The sequence below is a fragment of the Saccopteryx bilineata genome, chromosome 1 (assembly GCF_036850765.1).
Source record: "Saccopteryx bilineata isolate mSacBil1 chromosome 1, mSacBil1_pri_phased_curated, whole genome shotgun sequence".
Taxonomy (NCBI): domain Eukaryota; kingdom Metazoa; phylum Chordata; class Mammalia; order Chiroptera; family Emballonuridae; genus Saccopteryx; species Saccopteryx bilineata.
In genome coordinates, this window is record NC_089490.1 from 405,713,577 (window position 1) to 405,729,444 (window position 15,868).

A 15,868-nucleotide genomic window follows, 5' to 3' on the forward strand; every position below is an offset into this window, starting at 1 on the left:
TGACATCAGGGCTGCACGGGACGCAGACCCAGGCTTGTGTGGCCGGGGCCCTGTGGGCTGCTACGAACCCCTCTCTCAAACTCGCCCCCAACACGCACACCCCTCCCCAGCCCCGTGCGGGATCAGAACTGCCTGCAGGGGTGAGGCGGGGATACCAGCTCCAGCTCCCCACCACACACAGGGCACCTCAAGAACTCCTGGGGATGTAGGTGTGGCGTCCAGCGTTTAGGGACACCGTGACCCCACCTGGCTTGAGCAAACCTCCTTCTAGAGCAGGCGTCCCCAAACTACAGCCCGCGGGCCACATGCAGCCCCCTGAGGCCATTTATCCGGCCCCCCACCGCACTTCCAGAAGGGCCACCTCTTTCATTGGTGGTCAGTGAGAGGAGCACTGTATGTGGCGGCCCTCCAACGGTCTGAGGGACAATGAACTGGCCCTCTGTGTAAAAAGTTTTGGGACCCCTGTTCTAGAGTCTCCCCCAAACTCTCGTGGATAGTGCCCTCAACAGACAGTGGGCTCCTCTCTCCTTCCTGCCTTTGGGCTCCAGGCCGACGCTTGGCCGGAACGTGCACCCCGAGCCCCACCTCCCTGGGACTCTAGACCCCGCTCTGTCCTCTGTGACCAGCTCAGGGTGGGTGTCGGGAGCCCGCTCAGTCAATCCCAGAATCCTCCTGCAAGGCCGCAGTGGTCCCTGGACGTGCCTGATGTGGGGCCCAGCTGGGGCCCAGAGCTGCCTGAGCCCCTGCAACTCTGTCCCTCCACGGCCTTGAGGCTCTGGGGTGCCGCACGAGTAGGTGTCCTGGGGCCCCGTGCACACCGGGTGGGACCTGAGCTGCTTGCTCGCCTCCTGCCCACGGGCAATGGCCGGGGCAGGGCTTGTCTGGACGGGTCTCATGGACTCTCAAGAGGCTAGATGGGGGCCCAGGGGTGGCCTTGTGGGGTGGACGACCCCAGTGCACATGCTGCCCACCCTCTGGCCAGGTGCACGGGCGCCCTGGCTGAGGCCGGCAATGCCAAGGGTTCGCCTGCAGGACTGGGGACTTCCTACCCTGTAGCTGGGAGCCTGCTGTGGTGGTGGGTTAGGGGCAACCCGTCCTGGATGTCCTGGGAGGACAGGCAGGCTCAGAGAGGACGGTCAGCCGGGCCCGAGGCCTGGCAGCTGGTGAGCAGTGGGCTCGCTCTGAGGCCAGACCCTAACGCCTGCTCCATCCCCTGAGGCCCAGGCCAGGCGGGCTCGACATCACTCAGAGCACAGGTGTGCCTGAGACCAAAGGGGACCGGGGCCTCCGCATCGCCAGCCAGCCACCGGGGAGGGACGGGGAGACCAAGAGGACAACCCGCTCTGCCCAGCACCACGCTGACAAACTCACCTCCACTCTCAGAGAAGACAAGGCCCCCTCTGCCCTCCCTGCCCCACCAGGGATGCAAAGCAAAGGCCCAGCCCCTCCGCCGGCCCCTCCGTGACAGACAGACCCACCCGGGGCAGAGCCTTCTGGGGCCAGCGTGCTGTGGGGGAAGCGGCCAGCCGGAATGCGACTGTACTTGGGGATGGGACCGTTAGTTAGGGAGGTGGTTAAGACTAAATGAGGCCCTAGGGTGGGGCCCCGGCCCATAGAATTTGCGTCCTCATAGTTAGAGGGCGAGATCCCAGGGCTTGCCGCTGCTCACAGAGAGGAGGCTGGGAAGGGACGCGGTGAGAGGCATCTGCGTCCACCTCTCACCGGCACCGGTGTGACCCACGCTTCCCCGTGGCCGGTTCCCGCTTCGGACACCTCCCCGTCCAGTCCTCTGCCTCCCGGGTCATTCTGGAAAGTTCTGTGCAGTGAGCGTGGAGCGTGGGCTGTGTCATCCCGTCCACTCCGTGGGCCCTGCCCAGTGGTCAGCACTGCGGCCCGGGAGCACCCGAGAAGCTAAACCTTCCCCTCCACTCGGCTCCGCCCTGCTCTCTGCTGCCCGCTGTGGCTGCGTGACACCGGACGTGGAAAACCAGGGTTGCCAGTCATTTCCTTCCAGTGGATGCCATGTGCCAGCTCTGGGGGTGCAACACAGAGTGCCCCCAGCTCGCCAACAGCCCTGGACGCTCTCCCGCTCACACTTCAGGGCCGAGGAAGCTGAGGCACAGAGAGGCTGTGTGACGGGCCCATGCTCGCTCCAGGAGCTCACACCTGCCCCCGCCTGCCCTGTCCTGCCCTGCCTTCCCCAGCGGGTGTGTCCCCTTGGGCTTTGAGTCTTGGGAGCCCTGTCCCAAAAGGGCACCAGACCCCAGCCACTCCTGTCCACCATCCTGGGACGTACATGACATCGGAGGGGGCAGAGCAGGGCGGGGCCGCTGCCCGGAGTGCCCAGGGTCAGGCCGAGGCAGGGAGGGGGACGGGGCTGCACAGTGTGTGTGTCTGTGGCGGGGGAGGGGGGGGGAGGGGGACGGGACAGGGACGCCCGGAGCTCTGAATGGCCGGTGTGGAAGTCACAACCCTTTGAGCGGGTACTGGAACTCTCCACGCAGCCTGCCTCGGGGTCCACCAGCCTCTGCTCGATCACCTCCCGTGATGGGGGAACTCACTCCTGGCTCCATACAACTCTGACTATTGAGAACGTTTTATAAGGCGTTCCTGACGTTGACCCGGAAATTCCACCCCTGGAAAGTAAAACCCAACATAAGGGGAGGACACGGGGTGGGGGGTGGAAGTCTGCGTGATGGGGTGGGACCATGACGAGAACGCCCAAGGGCTCCGGCTTGGCGCCCTGAATAGTCGCTGGTACGCTAGTCCCTTTGAGTGGGCTCCCGTGACCCTGACAGACACACACTCGCTCGTGTGCACACAACTGGGAGGAACCTCCCGGCCCACCAGGGACCACTACCCAGATCTGTGCCACTGCCCTCTGGTGTGGCCCCTGCCTGCCTCTGCAGACACCTCTCCTGCTCCCGCCCTCACGCCCTTCACCGCAGACACGGCAGCCTCCTTTCTGCTCCAGACTCACACCTGCCCCAGGACCTTGGCTCCTGCTGTCTGGAGCTTTCCCACCTCCGCACCCCTCCCCCCACTACCTGAGGGAGGCGCTTCCTCACCAGTCAGGGAGGTGCTACCCACGTCTTGGCACCCAGACTTCCCATCTCTTCCTCTGTCATTCCCTTCTTTCCCTCCTCTTCTCCTCCCTGCCCTGTTCTCTGCCCCTCCGGCCCCCTCCCCCCAAAGCTACCCCAATAATCAACCCCAACCGGCCCCAAATTAGGCAAATGCGCTCACACAAATCAAACCGGGCCCCGGGGCCGCGGAGGAGGCGAGAGAGTTCAAACAACGCGACCAATTTATAAACAATTTTCTCTGTGACGATTAAGTTACATTTTCCCCCAATCGCTGCTTAATTTTCTTGTCAAAAATACACAGTTTTCACATTTGTCTCGCTGTAAGGGTAATTAATTTCCAGACCATAAGTAAGAACTTAATTTGATACCTGCAAGGATTATAAACTATTTCAAGCTGTTGTTTACATGAAATCAGGAAAGATTCGTTCTGTTTGCAATTATGTTAATGAGGAAATGGACTGGGTACATTTTTTTTTTTTAGGGAACTCAGCATTATTTTGCCATTTCCAATGAATTTGTGTAAAAGGCTGGGCTAGCCATGGGCAAACCCCCCAAGGCTATTTTTAGGGTGTCCCCAGCTGGCGAGAGGGGACCCGACGGAGTGGGTGAGGTCCCCGGTGTGGAAGAAGGCTTCGGTGGGAACGGCCTGATGACCCGGCCGGGTGAGCTCTGGCCTGGGCTGTCCACACATTGCTGGCGGGGAGCTGGGCCCTGCAGGTAGGGCTGAGGGACCTTCTCCAAGACCCCTCCCGATGGCGAGGGGAGGATGGACGCGGTCAGGGCACTGCCATTGTCCACACTGTGCACATTCCTGGAGGCCGCCCAGGAGGGGCGCAGCACAGGCAACGGCTCGGGGGTGTGGAAAGGTACCACGTGCCCCCCCAAAACAGGGCGTGAGCAGAGGAGGCGCGGGGACGGGCAGTGGGGGGCGGCAGGGTGCTGGGCCTGCGCCTTGATCGCCACGTGGGCCCTGGCACGCAGAGAAACAAGGGACCTTCAGGACACATACGGGTGGTCAGAGGCACACGGGGACGGCCCCCTCAGGCCCCAGGACGAGGGCCGAGGGTGACCAGCAGCAGGCGGCCAGGGGTGAGGCTGCAGATGCAGAGCAGGCACGGTCATGGGTGCTCCCCGGGGGGGGGGGGGCTTGGGGCCTCAGGGACAGGGGGCCCGCCGAGCCTAGTCCTGGATCTAAGGAGCGGGCATCAGCCATCACGGAAAAGCCAGAGAAAAGGTGGTCCCCAGCGCTGGCGCGTCCTCCTGCCTCCTCCGCGGGGGACACGGGAGAGGGCTCACTCGGGGCGTGACCTGCGGGGGTCTGCAGGCCCCCGGCCAGTCCCCGTCCGTCCGGCTGTTGCAGGGGAGGCAGGGGCTACGGCCAGCGGGCTTCCCGGCCCTCCCCTGGCCCCCCCCCCCAGCAGCTGGCCATGAGGCCGTGGGCCGAGTCCTCGTAAATCCCGGGACGCTGGGGACAGCCCAGGTGAGGCGGGAACAGTCTCACTGTGGCCCCGCAGGGGATGGTCTGCCACCACTTGCCACCAGCCTGGCATTGCCAAGTTCCTCCCCACAGGCCCTGTTTCTCCTTGCTGGCCCTTGGCGGGGGGACGGGGATGGGGGGTGGGTGTCAGGCCCGGGACAGGCTCCGTTCCCCGACATAGAAACCACTTACAGGGGTGGGGGTGGGATGAAGGCCTTGTCTGGCGGCACCGAGGGGGGGACAGTTCCCTGCCCCATCAGCCTGTGGCGTCTGCCAGGTGTGGGCGGGGACCACGCAGCAGTGGGCTTGTGTGGGGACAAGGACAGGCTTGAGGGGGAGGAACAGCTCAAAATTTCTGGCTCCACGGACACCCGCGAGGCCTGCCCCTGCCCAGGGCCTTGGTGGGCACATCGTGAGGCTAGCTCCTCGGCCCCGAGGGCCTGAGCAGGGGGCACAGAGGTGCCAAGGGACCTGGACCTGGGCCCGTCCAGGGACGGCGCTTCCTTCATGACACGAGGGATGGTGATACTAAACGTGCCGGTCAGAAGGTCAGAGACAAGGGGTGTTTCTCAGGCAGGACGGGAGGCCCCGCTCCCCTCGGGGAGTGGAGGAGGCCGGACCGGGACGGGAGTGGAAGGGCGCAGGGGACAGTCCGGGAGAGGACAGCAGGGGGCGAAAGTTTCCCGCCACCTGGCCATCCAAGTGCAGAGTGACCGCCAGGCCTCCCAGGTCCCCGCCATGGCTGACCGGCTCTCTGTCAGGTGCCTGGGAGCGGAGGGGACAGCCATGTTCCCCTGGCCTTGGGCGGTCACCTCAGGTGGACTGACTCCTAGGGCTGTGCTGACCACGGGCAGCATCGCCTGGACCGGAGAGGCGGGGACTGTGCAGCTTCTGACAATAGATGGTTTCAGGCGGTCACCCGAGCGGCCGCCTATATGACAATAGTGGTACCAAGCTCTCCCGTGCACAGCGAAGGGCGCATGAGCCTTCACGCAGGTTTCTGGACAGTGTCGCCGAGGGCGAGGGGGCGACAGGGCCTGCAGGCACCTTCGCAGAGGGGGCAGGTGTCGGGAGAAGGGGGCGTGGCATGGTATCAGGGACGTCGGGGGGACCCCGCAACCCGGGGAGCAGGAGACGCTCCCCTTGTGTTGGGCCCTCACCTCGTGGCAACACTCCCTCTCCTTGTTTGGAATGGGGGAGGGGGGCAATAATGACACTGGACCCTGCCGGGAGGCACCTGCCCCAGAGGGTCCTCACTGGCCAGGGAAAATCAGGCTCCTGACAGGTTCATGGAGCCGAAATCCAAGTTGGGGGCTTCCCTAAATTTCCTCCTGGGGGTAGGGGAAGACGGGGGTGGGGTGGGGCGGGTAGCGGAGGTGCTGCAGGGGCCCGCGGAGCCCGCCTCCCCTCCCTGGTCCAGCCCATGGAGATCTGGAGCCGCCCTCGTCCTCCCTCCCTGCCGGTGTCACCTATCCCTGGGAATGGCCTGCCCAAGGGGCCTCTTCATAGAGAAAGCGCTCCCTGGTCACTGGGGGTGCCACGCCGAGCTCTCGGGTTGGCAAACACACCTGCCCGGCCAAGGTCAGGTCTGGGGAGGCACTGGCCCGCAGCCACACGCCCGTGCCCGCCCCGCCCAGCCGGCCGCCACGTCCTCCCTCCTGGCTCTGGTCCTCCCTCCTGGCTCTGGTCCTCCCTCCTGGCTCTGGTTTCTCCTGCCTCGGGGCTTCTCCCTCTCCAGCCCCTCCCTTCTCTCCCTCCCTCCTGGTCTCTCAGTCCTGGGGTTCCAGGACACATCCAAACGGAATGTGTGATGGTCCCTGACCTGTCCCACCCCTGACGTCCCTCTAAGCAAAGCTCCTACATCCAGGTGCTCATGTCAGAAGCCAGGGTCCTTCCTGCCACCTGCCCCCTCAGTCTTCCCGCCCGGTCCAGCGGACCGTGTGTTCTCGTCCCAACAGGTCCCCACCCTGGTCCAAGGCGCCGGCCGCGGGTCCTGGTCCCACCGCAGCCCCTCTCTGCCCTCGGGGACCTCCCTTCGCCTACCTTGAGTCCTCTCTCCAGAGAAGGCAGAGCCCCACCCCAGCTCTCAGGTGCTTTCTAGTGCCCCTCCTCCAGCTGGCAGGGTGTGGCTGGAGTCTCACTATCGGCCCTATTGTGCCTACTCTCACAGACTCACAGCCTCGGGGGGCCCTGTGCCCCGGGGGCTTTGCACAGTCTGCTCACGCCGGGTACTCTTCTACCCCGCACCACCCTCCACCTCATCCACTCCTGGTTGGCTCCAGGCCCCTGACGCCCTGACCAGGGAAGCCCTTCCTGCCTGGCACGTGCCCTCCTCTGCCTGCTGGACTGTGTGCTCCAAGAGGCGGGGCCACCAGCCCCTCCCACCCCGTTTGCAGTGGTAGGTAGGCCCTGCACATAGCGGGTGCCTGTGGACGTGGACGAGCGCGGGTCGGGTTGCAGAAGGACCCCTTCCTTGGCTTCCTCACTCTTCGCCTCTGTGACGTCTGCTCCTTCTGTCCAGGCCAGAAGGGCCTCATTTTGTAGGATAGTCGTGCTACTGGGGAAGGTGCAAGGCGGAGAGGAGACCCTCAGGGAACTCCACGGTCGTGGATGGGGTCCTTCTTATCAAAGGGTAATGTCACCTAGCCTTAAAACCAAGACCCTGCATGCTTGCCAGGCACGCCCGGGGGGGCACCTGCAAGGCGGAGCCTGTTTACAGCCGGGGGGCCTGCCAGGTGGACAGTACCGGTCTCATCTATCTAGCCTCCGCCTCAGGTGTGACTCTGTTTCTGGGGGGTGGACAGACAGGTGACACGGGTCTTCCGGGCATCAGCACCTTGGGCCGGGGCCTCATATCACCCCAAGGCGCCCCTGCCTAGGGGTGGGTGCTGGGGGTCTGAGGGAGCGGGGGCGGGTGGGCCTTGCTGTAGACAGCGTCCCTGTGCAGTGGCAGGCTGGCCGGGCAGCCAGCCATCTCACGGCCCACACAGATGGCTCTTTATGTGTCAGACCTGACCTGCGGCTCCCGGCCGGCAGGGAACAGAGGGGGCTGTGCTGCTGACCAACTGCGTCCCGGGACGAAGGTGGTGGTGGGCAGACAGCAGGCAGAGGACGGGAAGGGAGTGTGCACTGGTCCCAAAGGTCCCCTTGCAGCCACACTGGCCTTCTTTAGTCTATCCTCAACAGGCCAGATTCAGAAAGCTAATATAAGAGTTAGATCGTGGCCCTCCTCGGCCCCCCTAGGCTCCACCTTTCTCCAAGTGAAGCCTTTAAGTCCCTCCAGTGTCTCCCATGGCTTGGGGGTCCATCCACTCCTTTACTTGTCTGCTCCCACTCCTGGGATCCTCCTTCATCCAGGACTCTGGTCACACCACTGCTCTTCTGCTGCTCAAATTAGCCAGGCCCGGTTCCACCCCAGGGCCTTTGCACTTGCTGTGCCCTGTGCCTGGAACGCCGTTCCCTGAGATACACATAGGCTTTGCTCCCTTGTCCTCCCAGGGATCTTTCCCGCAGACTAGCATGCCTTCCAGTCTCCTTTCTGAAGTCTGAGATCCTGCCTGGACTCGGACGGTTTCTCCTGAGAGGGAGCGAGGTACAAGGCCTTGCCCTGCATTTGACCTTGGGGTCTTTATTGCCTTTCTGAGAGTAGGACCCATGACAGAGCCTCCGTACTGGGCATTTTCTGGGTGCCAGATCCATAGGCGGCACACCCCATAGGCTATTTGCCAGGTCCTCCCACTGGCTCTCATTTCAACCGATGAGAATCTGAAGGTCAGAGGGGCCCCCAGTTTGGGAAAGGCTCCTGTGGAGCAGGCCTTCCCACTCAGTCCTCTTTCCCTTTGCAGCCCCTTCCAAACTCGTGGAGGGGGTTCGAGTTCGCCTCCCCCGAGCCAGGGCAGCGAGAAGGGGACGCAGGGCCCGGGTGGAGCCGTGGTGGAGGAGGGGACGCAGAGTGGAGACATGAATGGAAGCCCCAGCGGCGGGCGGCGGCGGTGGTGGTGGTGGTGGTGGTGGTGGTGACGAGGGCGGGGAGCGGCGGATGAGGAACGGGGTGGGGAGGGCGTGTGCTGCCAACCCAAACAGCCCAGCGCGCCTCAGCCCCGGGTCTAATCCACAAAAATTTCCATCTGCCTCTGGAGCACTCGGAACCCGGCAACGGACGGGAGGGCGTCCGCTCGGCAAAATAAACACCAGCTCCTGCGAGCGAGCGAGCGAGGGAGCGAGCGCGCGCGGCTCCGTGGGTTGGCGTCCGGCTCTTGGCGGCGGCCATTTTGTGAACGCGGGCCCGGGGAGCACAGGCAGGCCGGGGGCCTGTGGACCCGGGCCCGGCAGGGAGGAGGCCGCCTGACTTGCCGAATGTGGCTTTGTGGCCATGGACCTGCTGGCATCCACCTGCTACCTAGCACGGGGCGGGCAGGGCTGCGCTCGGCCCCACGGGCCCGGCCGGGGCCACCCTGGCTGCCGCCCAGCCGCCACCTTTGGATGTCCCCAGCCCCGGTTCTGCTGACTCTGGTGGTGGTGGGGGAGGTGGTCCCCAAAGTCCCTGCTGCCTCCTTCGAGGCCCGCAGTGGCCAGAGTTGCACGATCAGGGCCTGGGCAGGCTGCCCCTTTCTAGCCGGTCCCCTCCCTCGGCCCTGCCTCTGGGGCTGGGACATCTATTTTTGGTGGTGACCAAGCCGCTGCTTAATATGCAGGACTGGCCAGGGGCAGACTGTGCCCTGACCCGAAGGGTGACAAGTTTTAAAAAGGGCCCATTTTGATCAAAATACATGTTTTTCTGAGGTCGGCCAAGGCGGCCGGGTAGGGTTTGCCACAAAGACGAGGCTGGGACTGCCCTGGGGGCCGGCCCCGCGGACGGACGCTGCCCAGCCCGAGTCCCCAAGACTGCGCGTCCCCGAGGAGCGTGCGCCTGGGGACACACGGCCGTCTGTGCCCACCCCGGCCAGCCCCGCTCAGCAGTCAACCCCCAGAAGTTGATGGGGACTTGAGCTAAATTTTAAAAAATGTAAGTTTCCTTTCTGGCCCATACTGGAGAACTAAAAATAGAGTCATTCAGGAGGGGCCCGGTTGGGGGGACCATCACCCAGACGGACCGGGAGAGAAGCACGCAGGACAGGGGGAGGGGTGCCGAGGGAAAGAAAGCCCTTGGGGGGCTGCCGAGGACATGGAAAGTGGGAGGCCAGGGCGCAGCTGGGGGGCCCTGAGGCCCAGCCTCGGGAGGCCTGTCCGGGGCCACACGGCGAGGGCAGGGCAGAGCCTAAGCACGCATGTTTCTTCCCGGGAGGCCATGCGTGTGATGCCCACCAAGGGGGGGGTCTGCGGCTGCTGGCTGGGAGCCAGGGACGGGTGAGCCGTGAGGCCGGCCTTCCTGCCTCCTGCCACCCCTTCAGGAGAGGTCCAGACGACAGCCCAGCAGGGCACGCTGCCTTGAGCATCAGTCCTGACGCCAACTCTAGGGTCCAGCTCCGGCCCGGTCTTAGCTCTGACCTCCCTCCTGCAATTGTGGTTCTCGGTAGCAAAACCTCCAGACACCACGGGGGCCTAAGGGCGTCCCCCCTCGATAGATGAGAGGGCCCAGAATGCCTGCAGGTCCCTCAGGGGCCACCCAACCAATGCGCTCATCTGAATGATGGGGAAACTGAGTCCCTGACATAGGCAAGGATGTGATTTTACAACCTCTTGCAGAACGCAGATGCAAAGATGCGGCTGGGATGTGTCTGCCAGGCGGCCGCCCCGATGCCCCCTTGCTGTGCTGGGCCACCCACTCCCCTGACCTTAGTGAGGGGCTCCCTACAGAGGTAGCTCAGCCCCTCAGACAGAGGACCCAGCTCTCGTCGGGTTACCTGAACCATGGGGACAAGGGCGGAGAGAGGAGGGCCCAGGTGGTGGTGCTGACCCCACGGCTGACCATGTCCTCCTCCCGTCACCCCTGTGTGTCCCTTCTGTGCCATCCCAGCTGCTGTTGACTGCTGAGTCCAGCCACAGGCTGTGACAGACGACAGTCAGACATGGGTCTCCTTCTAGGTCTCTCTCCCTGGGTGCCCCCTCATCCTTCACCCACACAACCAAGCCCAGCACACGTGCCCCTGGAGTGCCCGACTGTTCTAGGGCTCCTGGGGGCGGGCAGAGGGCTCAGCACCGACCGTGTTGTTGCACCCCCGCAATGGCCAGCCGCTGACGGATCCCGCAAAGGGTTGCAGAGGTGAGTTGTGGGTGGACAAGAACAGGTTGGCAGCAGAGGCCACCTCACGCTCAGGCGGCTAGGCCTACTGCCTCTGGAAACACATGGGTAGACAGACGGACATCCTATCACAAGGACACTCCAAAGGTTCCTGATCCTTCCATTGTGTTGCTAGAAATTGGCAGTCCTGCTTGGACTACATTTCCCAGACCCCTCTGGGTGGGTGGGGGAGCATGTGACTTGATCTCACCAATGGGACAAGCAGAAGGGATGAGTGTATCACTTTTGGGCTGGAATAGTTAAGAGCTGGTCTGGTCTTCAGACCTGGGATGGGGGTGGGGCCTGGCTCCAAACAACAGTGCCCCCCTATCTTGGCCCAGAGAAAGCCAGAGGGGAAGGAGGCTCAGACCAATGACCAAGATCTGGAAGGTGGGTGCTGAGTGAGCCCTAGACCCTGGAGAGAGACCTCAGGAGAAGGGGTCACAGGCTGGCAAGATAAGAGGGTGAATCCTGGTGGGACCCCAGCTGACAGAGGGCCTAAGACCAGAGCAGGAGGCTTGGTGGCATGGTTTCATAAAGCCCAGGTCCTGACCTTGGTATCTTAGCATTGTTACTTAGCAACTCATGGCAAGCGTCCCCCAGAGCAGCCGATAGCCACTGGGTCATTTGCATCACGAATCGGAGTGGCACAACGTCCACACCTGGGCTCCTCCGACCAGAGCCATGTCGGCTGCCGGCTTCTCGCCGTCACCAGCTAGGACGTGATGAACGCCCACCCACGTCAATCCCCAGCCCGGTTGGGGTGCTCTGCTTTCCTTCCCGGAGGTGGGGACGTTAGATCAAGGGATATGTGTATTTTCTTTTTTAATTATAAGAGAAAGTTTATTTAGAAAGTTACAGAGGTATGAGAAGTGAGCCAACTGGGCTGTGTGGGCTCAGGAAACAAGTTACAGAGGCAGAAGAAGGGCCCTCGGAGCTCAGGAGGGAGAGGCACAGTTAATGCGGCTGGCGGGGAAGGGAAGGGGGAGCGCACGGGCGTGCGTATTTTTAATGTTCATAGGTGGATGTGGTTAACTCCTTTCCAGAAGCTCCGTGTCCACAGTAATTCGTATCCCCACCAGCAATATAGAAGAACGCCTGTTTCCCCACATCCGTGCCAGCACAGATATTGTCATTGTCTTACATTTTTGATGTCAGTGTGCATTCTCCTGGCTACTGGTGAGGGTGGGCATCTTCTCACTGAGCCCTGTTGGCCAAAGCTGGGCCGTCTGTTGAAAGATGCCTCCTGAGCAGGGGTCCCCCAACTTTTTACCCAGGAGGCCAGTTCAAAGTCCCTCACTGTTGGAGGGCTGCCACATACAGTGCTCCTCTCACTGATCACCAATGAAAGAGGTGCCCCTTCCAGAAGTGGGGCGGGGGGCCAGATAAATGGCCTCAGGGGGGGCCGCAGTTTGGGGACGCCTGCTCCTGAGCCTTGGGGGGGCTGCCCTGGTGGTGACAATGCTAGGCACGGCTACTTTCCAGGGGTCCCAAGCCACCTAGGCCCTACGGGCTTGATCTCAGGCTTCCTCTTGGAGGCGAGCCGCCCCTTCCCAGGGGCCCTCAGGTCTCCTCATGTTCGCAGGGTGCGGGGACTCCCTGGCAGGCCTGCCCGCCTCTGCCCAGGAACGAGGTGGGGGGTGGCACGCAGCGTCAAGTGACGCTTTCATTATAGGTTTATCTTTGAAACCCCAGACAAAACAGGGCTTGTGTGGCTTTGACTGAAGAGCCAGCACCTCGGTGCCTCGCCATCCACTCGGTCGGCTCCTCGGGAAAGAAAAAATACACGGACCTTAAAATAACCGGTTCCCAGAATAGCAACTAATGACGGCTTCTGAAGGGAGTTCTTTGATCAGTCAGAGCCCCACGCCTTCGCCTATTTACGGCCATGTCACTCAAGAGCAGCTCACCAGCAAAGAGAGAAGTGTTGGAGGGGGGCACAGAGGAAAGTGGGGGCCAGGCAGAGGGGCGGGAAGGGGGGAGCAGGGCTGGCAGTGTGGCAGTGCCCATTTGAGGCCAGGCCACCCGACTTCCTGATGCAACCAGACCGAGCTGGTGGTGAGGGGCTGATGGAGTCAAGGGGGCCCAGTGCTAGGAAGGGGGGCAGGCGGCAGAGGTGGGGGGGCGCAGCAGAAAGACAGCCTTCTGAGAGCCCAAGTCGGGGAAGCCAAGGCTGGTGGGAGACAGAGGTGGGTATGAGAACCAGAATTTCAGGTGGATGGGCCTCAGGGGCCTCGAGAGGTGTGGGCTGTGGGTTCTGAGGGAGGGCGGTGTTCACCCAGCATCTCCCTGGGCCCAGCCCGGGTCAGACGCTGGGGACCACGCTCACTGCGGCCTGTGAGGATGTGATGTTGTCTAAAGCTGCCCTGTCTGTTCATGAAGCACTTGCAATGTGGCTCATGAGACCGAGGAAGTGGATTTTAATTTAATTTTTAATGAATTCAAATTTAAGACAGGGTCAGTTGTTGGAAGACCTTATTTATTTATTTTTTTGGAAGGACTTAGGTAGGAGGTACTCCCTTGTGAATGGTGGATGTTATGACATCTATTGATACACACAGGCCGGGCGGTTCTTATTGGAAACTTAGCATCTGAGTCGTAAAATACCCCGGCTTTTGGAGAAAATGTCGGCCATCCTCACAATTTTTTAAGATGTTGATTATGTGTTGAAATGTTCATACATTCCAACTATTGGGTTAAATAAAATATATCGTGACAATGAGTTTCACCTGCTTTTGTTGTTTAAATGTGGCTATTATAAAATTTAAACCCCTATCTGTGGCTGCCATGACACTGCTACGGGACGTCATTGGCTTAGACCAGCAGTCAGCAAACGTTTCTGAGAAGGCCAGAGGGACTGTCATGGGATTGTGGATCCCATGTGAGTTTCTGAAGCACACTCTTCCTCTTCTGCGTTTCACTGTGAAAACAGGCTAGGGCCCCGTCTGGTCCGTGGAGCCCAGGCCCCTCGCTGAATCAGGCCGGCTGGTTTCAGCACAAGTTAGTGGGGGGGTTCCTTCCTCTCTGAAGGGTAGAAGGCCTGCAGAAGAGTGTCCCTCTCAGTACAGCCTGCTGAGGGCTGGTGGCCCAGCCCAGAACCTCCGGCGTCCCAGCACAGGACCCACTTACGACGAAGACCCGAGGGACCAGCGTGAACGAGACCTGTCTCCACTATTCAGCGGCTCCACGTTTCACGGGGCCATCGAGACGCAGAAGGGACAGGAACCGGCACCGGGACCGGGGACACAGAGACCGCAAAACCCAGGCTTCCCACAGAGATCCCATCTTCAAAATCCTCATTCTGTCCCCCGGAAGTGGACAACAGCCTGTCCCATTGTGTGCTGGAGAGGGGTGCTTGCTGGCATGGAACGAGCTCACCAGGGACCAAGGAAGGTGAGCAGCTGAACACACAGCAAAAGTGGGGTGAACCCACAGAGGAAGGAGATGCCCTGAAGGCATCTGATGAATGCCATGCATTTGAGCCTCGGTTTCCATGGTCCCACAGGCGATGGACGGCCAGGTGTCCATGCCCAGACCTGGCCCCCGGTGGCAACTCTCACAGCACAGCTCTGTGGAAAGCTGGGACCTTTCAAGCGCTCCAGTTTCAGTGTGACCCACTCCCAGGAAGCTCTGAGAGGAACCCTGCCATGCACTAAGGAGCAGTGGAACAACATTTGCCCTGAGAAGTCACATCCACAAGCTGGTCCCCCACGAGGCTTGGAAGCCCAAAGACACACCACCCCTGGGGCTCTGGGGAACCTGGATCCCAGAGTTTGAAGTTCAGGCTGGCCAGACCCGCCGTGTACAGCAAAGGAAGAGGTAAGCACAGACTTTCTCTGAGGACCCCTGCTCCATGCTGGGCCTCAGAAGTCCCCGCAGATACATGTTAAGATATACGAACCTAACAATTTTTCAGAAAGAAACGTCCAAGGGAACGAGATGTCCTGCACGGCAGCCGGGGGGGAGGGGGGGGGAGAGCGAGCAGCAGAGAGGCAGACTCAGCAGGGCTGGAGATACCAGCAGGAATAGGAATCAACCAGAAAGCAGCCACATCCATCCCCTTCAGGCTCCCGTGATGCACGAGTAAGAACCACACAGAGCATTTCCGTACATAGGAGAAAAAAAGATAATACTAAATGGAAATGTAAAATCCTTTGAATGGATCCAGCAGCAGGTCAGACACAGCTGAAGACAGACCCACTGAATGGGAAGGTGGATCAGATGACATCATCCAGAATACAGTATAGAGAAATGAAGCAATTAAAACAACAACAAAAGTAAAAAAAACCAGGGCGATTAGGAGATGGGGCAGGGACTGAGACGGCGTACCACATGTCAAGTAAGAACTTCGGAAGGAGGTTAAGGAACCAGAGTGAAATCTGAAGACACAGTGGTGGGGAGAAATCTAAAACAGATGTGAGACGCCAAACCACAGATGAAGGAAACAAGCAGAATGAACAACAGCAGCAACAAGCCCCTCTAACGACACAGAAGAGTGGAAACGCAGAACACTGGAGCCAAACGGAAAACCTAGGAGCAGCCGGAGAGGAGAGACATAGCTCCTTACAAGGAGCCACTACCATCTCCATCTCTGTTCTCAGCAGGGACAGTGGAGCCAGACAGCAGTTGGGTGAGACTTCAATCTGCTACGAGACACTCATTTGGAAACCAAGGTCCTAGACTTTTATACCCAGAGGAAATCTTTATTTAAAAAAAATTCTTTTTTTCCCTCTTCTTTTCCAAGTGAGAATAAGGGAGAAAGACTCCCACATGCACCTTGACCAGGATCCACCCAGCAAGCCCTATCTGGGGCGAATGCTCTACCCATCCGGAGCCATGCCTGCAACTGACCTATTTTTAGTGTCTGAGGTGGACGCTCCATGGAGCCCTCTTCAGTGCCCGGGGCCAGTGTGCTTGAACCAATCAAGCCTTGGCTATGGGAGGGGAAGAGAAAGGGAGAGAGAGAAGGGGAAAGGAGAAGGGTGGAGAAGCAGATGGGCACTTTTCCTGTGTGTCCAGACCGGGAATCGAACCTGGGACTTCCACACACCGGGCAGACGCTCTCCCACTGAGCCAACCAGCCAG

At 60.9% G+C, this 15,868-nt stretch overlaps 1 protein-coding gene across 7 annotated transcripts in view; it reads right to left on the reverse strand.

Moving 5' to 3' along the window:
* KCNQ1 (potassium voltage-gated channel subfamily Q member 1) overlaps positions 1–15,868 on the reverse strand; it is a 321,605-nt gene that overhangs the window by 47,933 nt on the left and 257,804 nt on the right. The window contains exon 16 of one of the 7 annotated variants that reach the window (XM_066252333.1): positions 13,625–13,823. The exons of 4 other annotated variants lie outside the window; for them this stretch is intronic. In XM_066252333.1, the coding sequence (XP_066108430.1) occupies positions 13,717–13,823 (107 nt within the window). In that variant the 3' untranslated portion in view covers positions 13,625–13,716. Of the gene's footprint in view, positions 1–13,624; positions 13,824–15,868 lie in introns of those variants that run through there. 2 more of the 7 variants (XM_066252334.1, XM_066252336.1) reach the window with 2 other exon arrangements.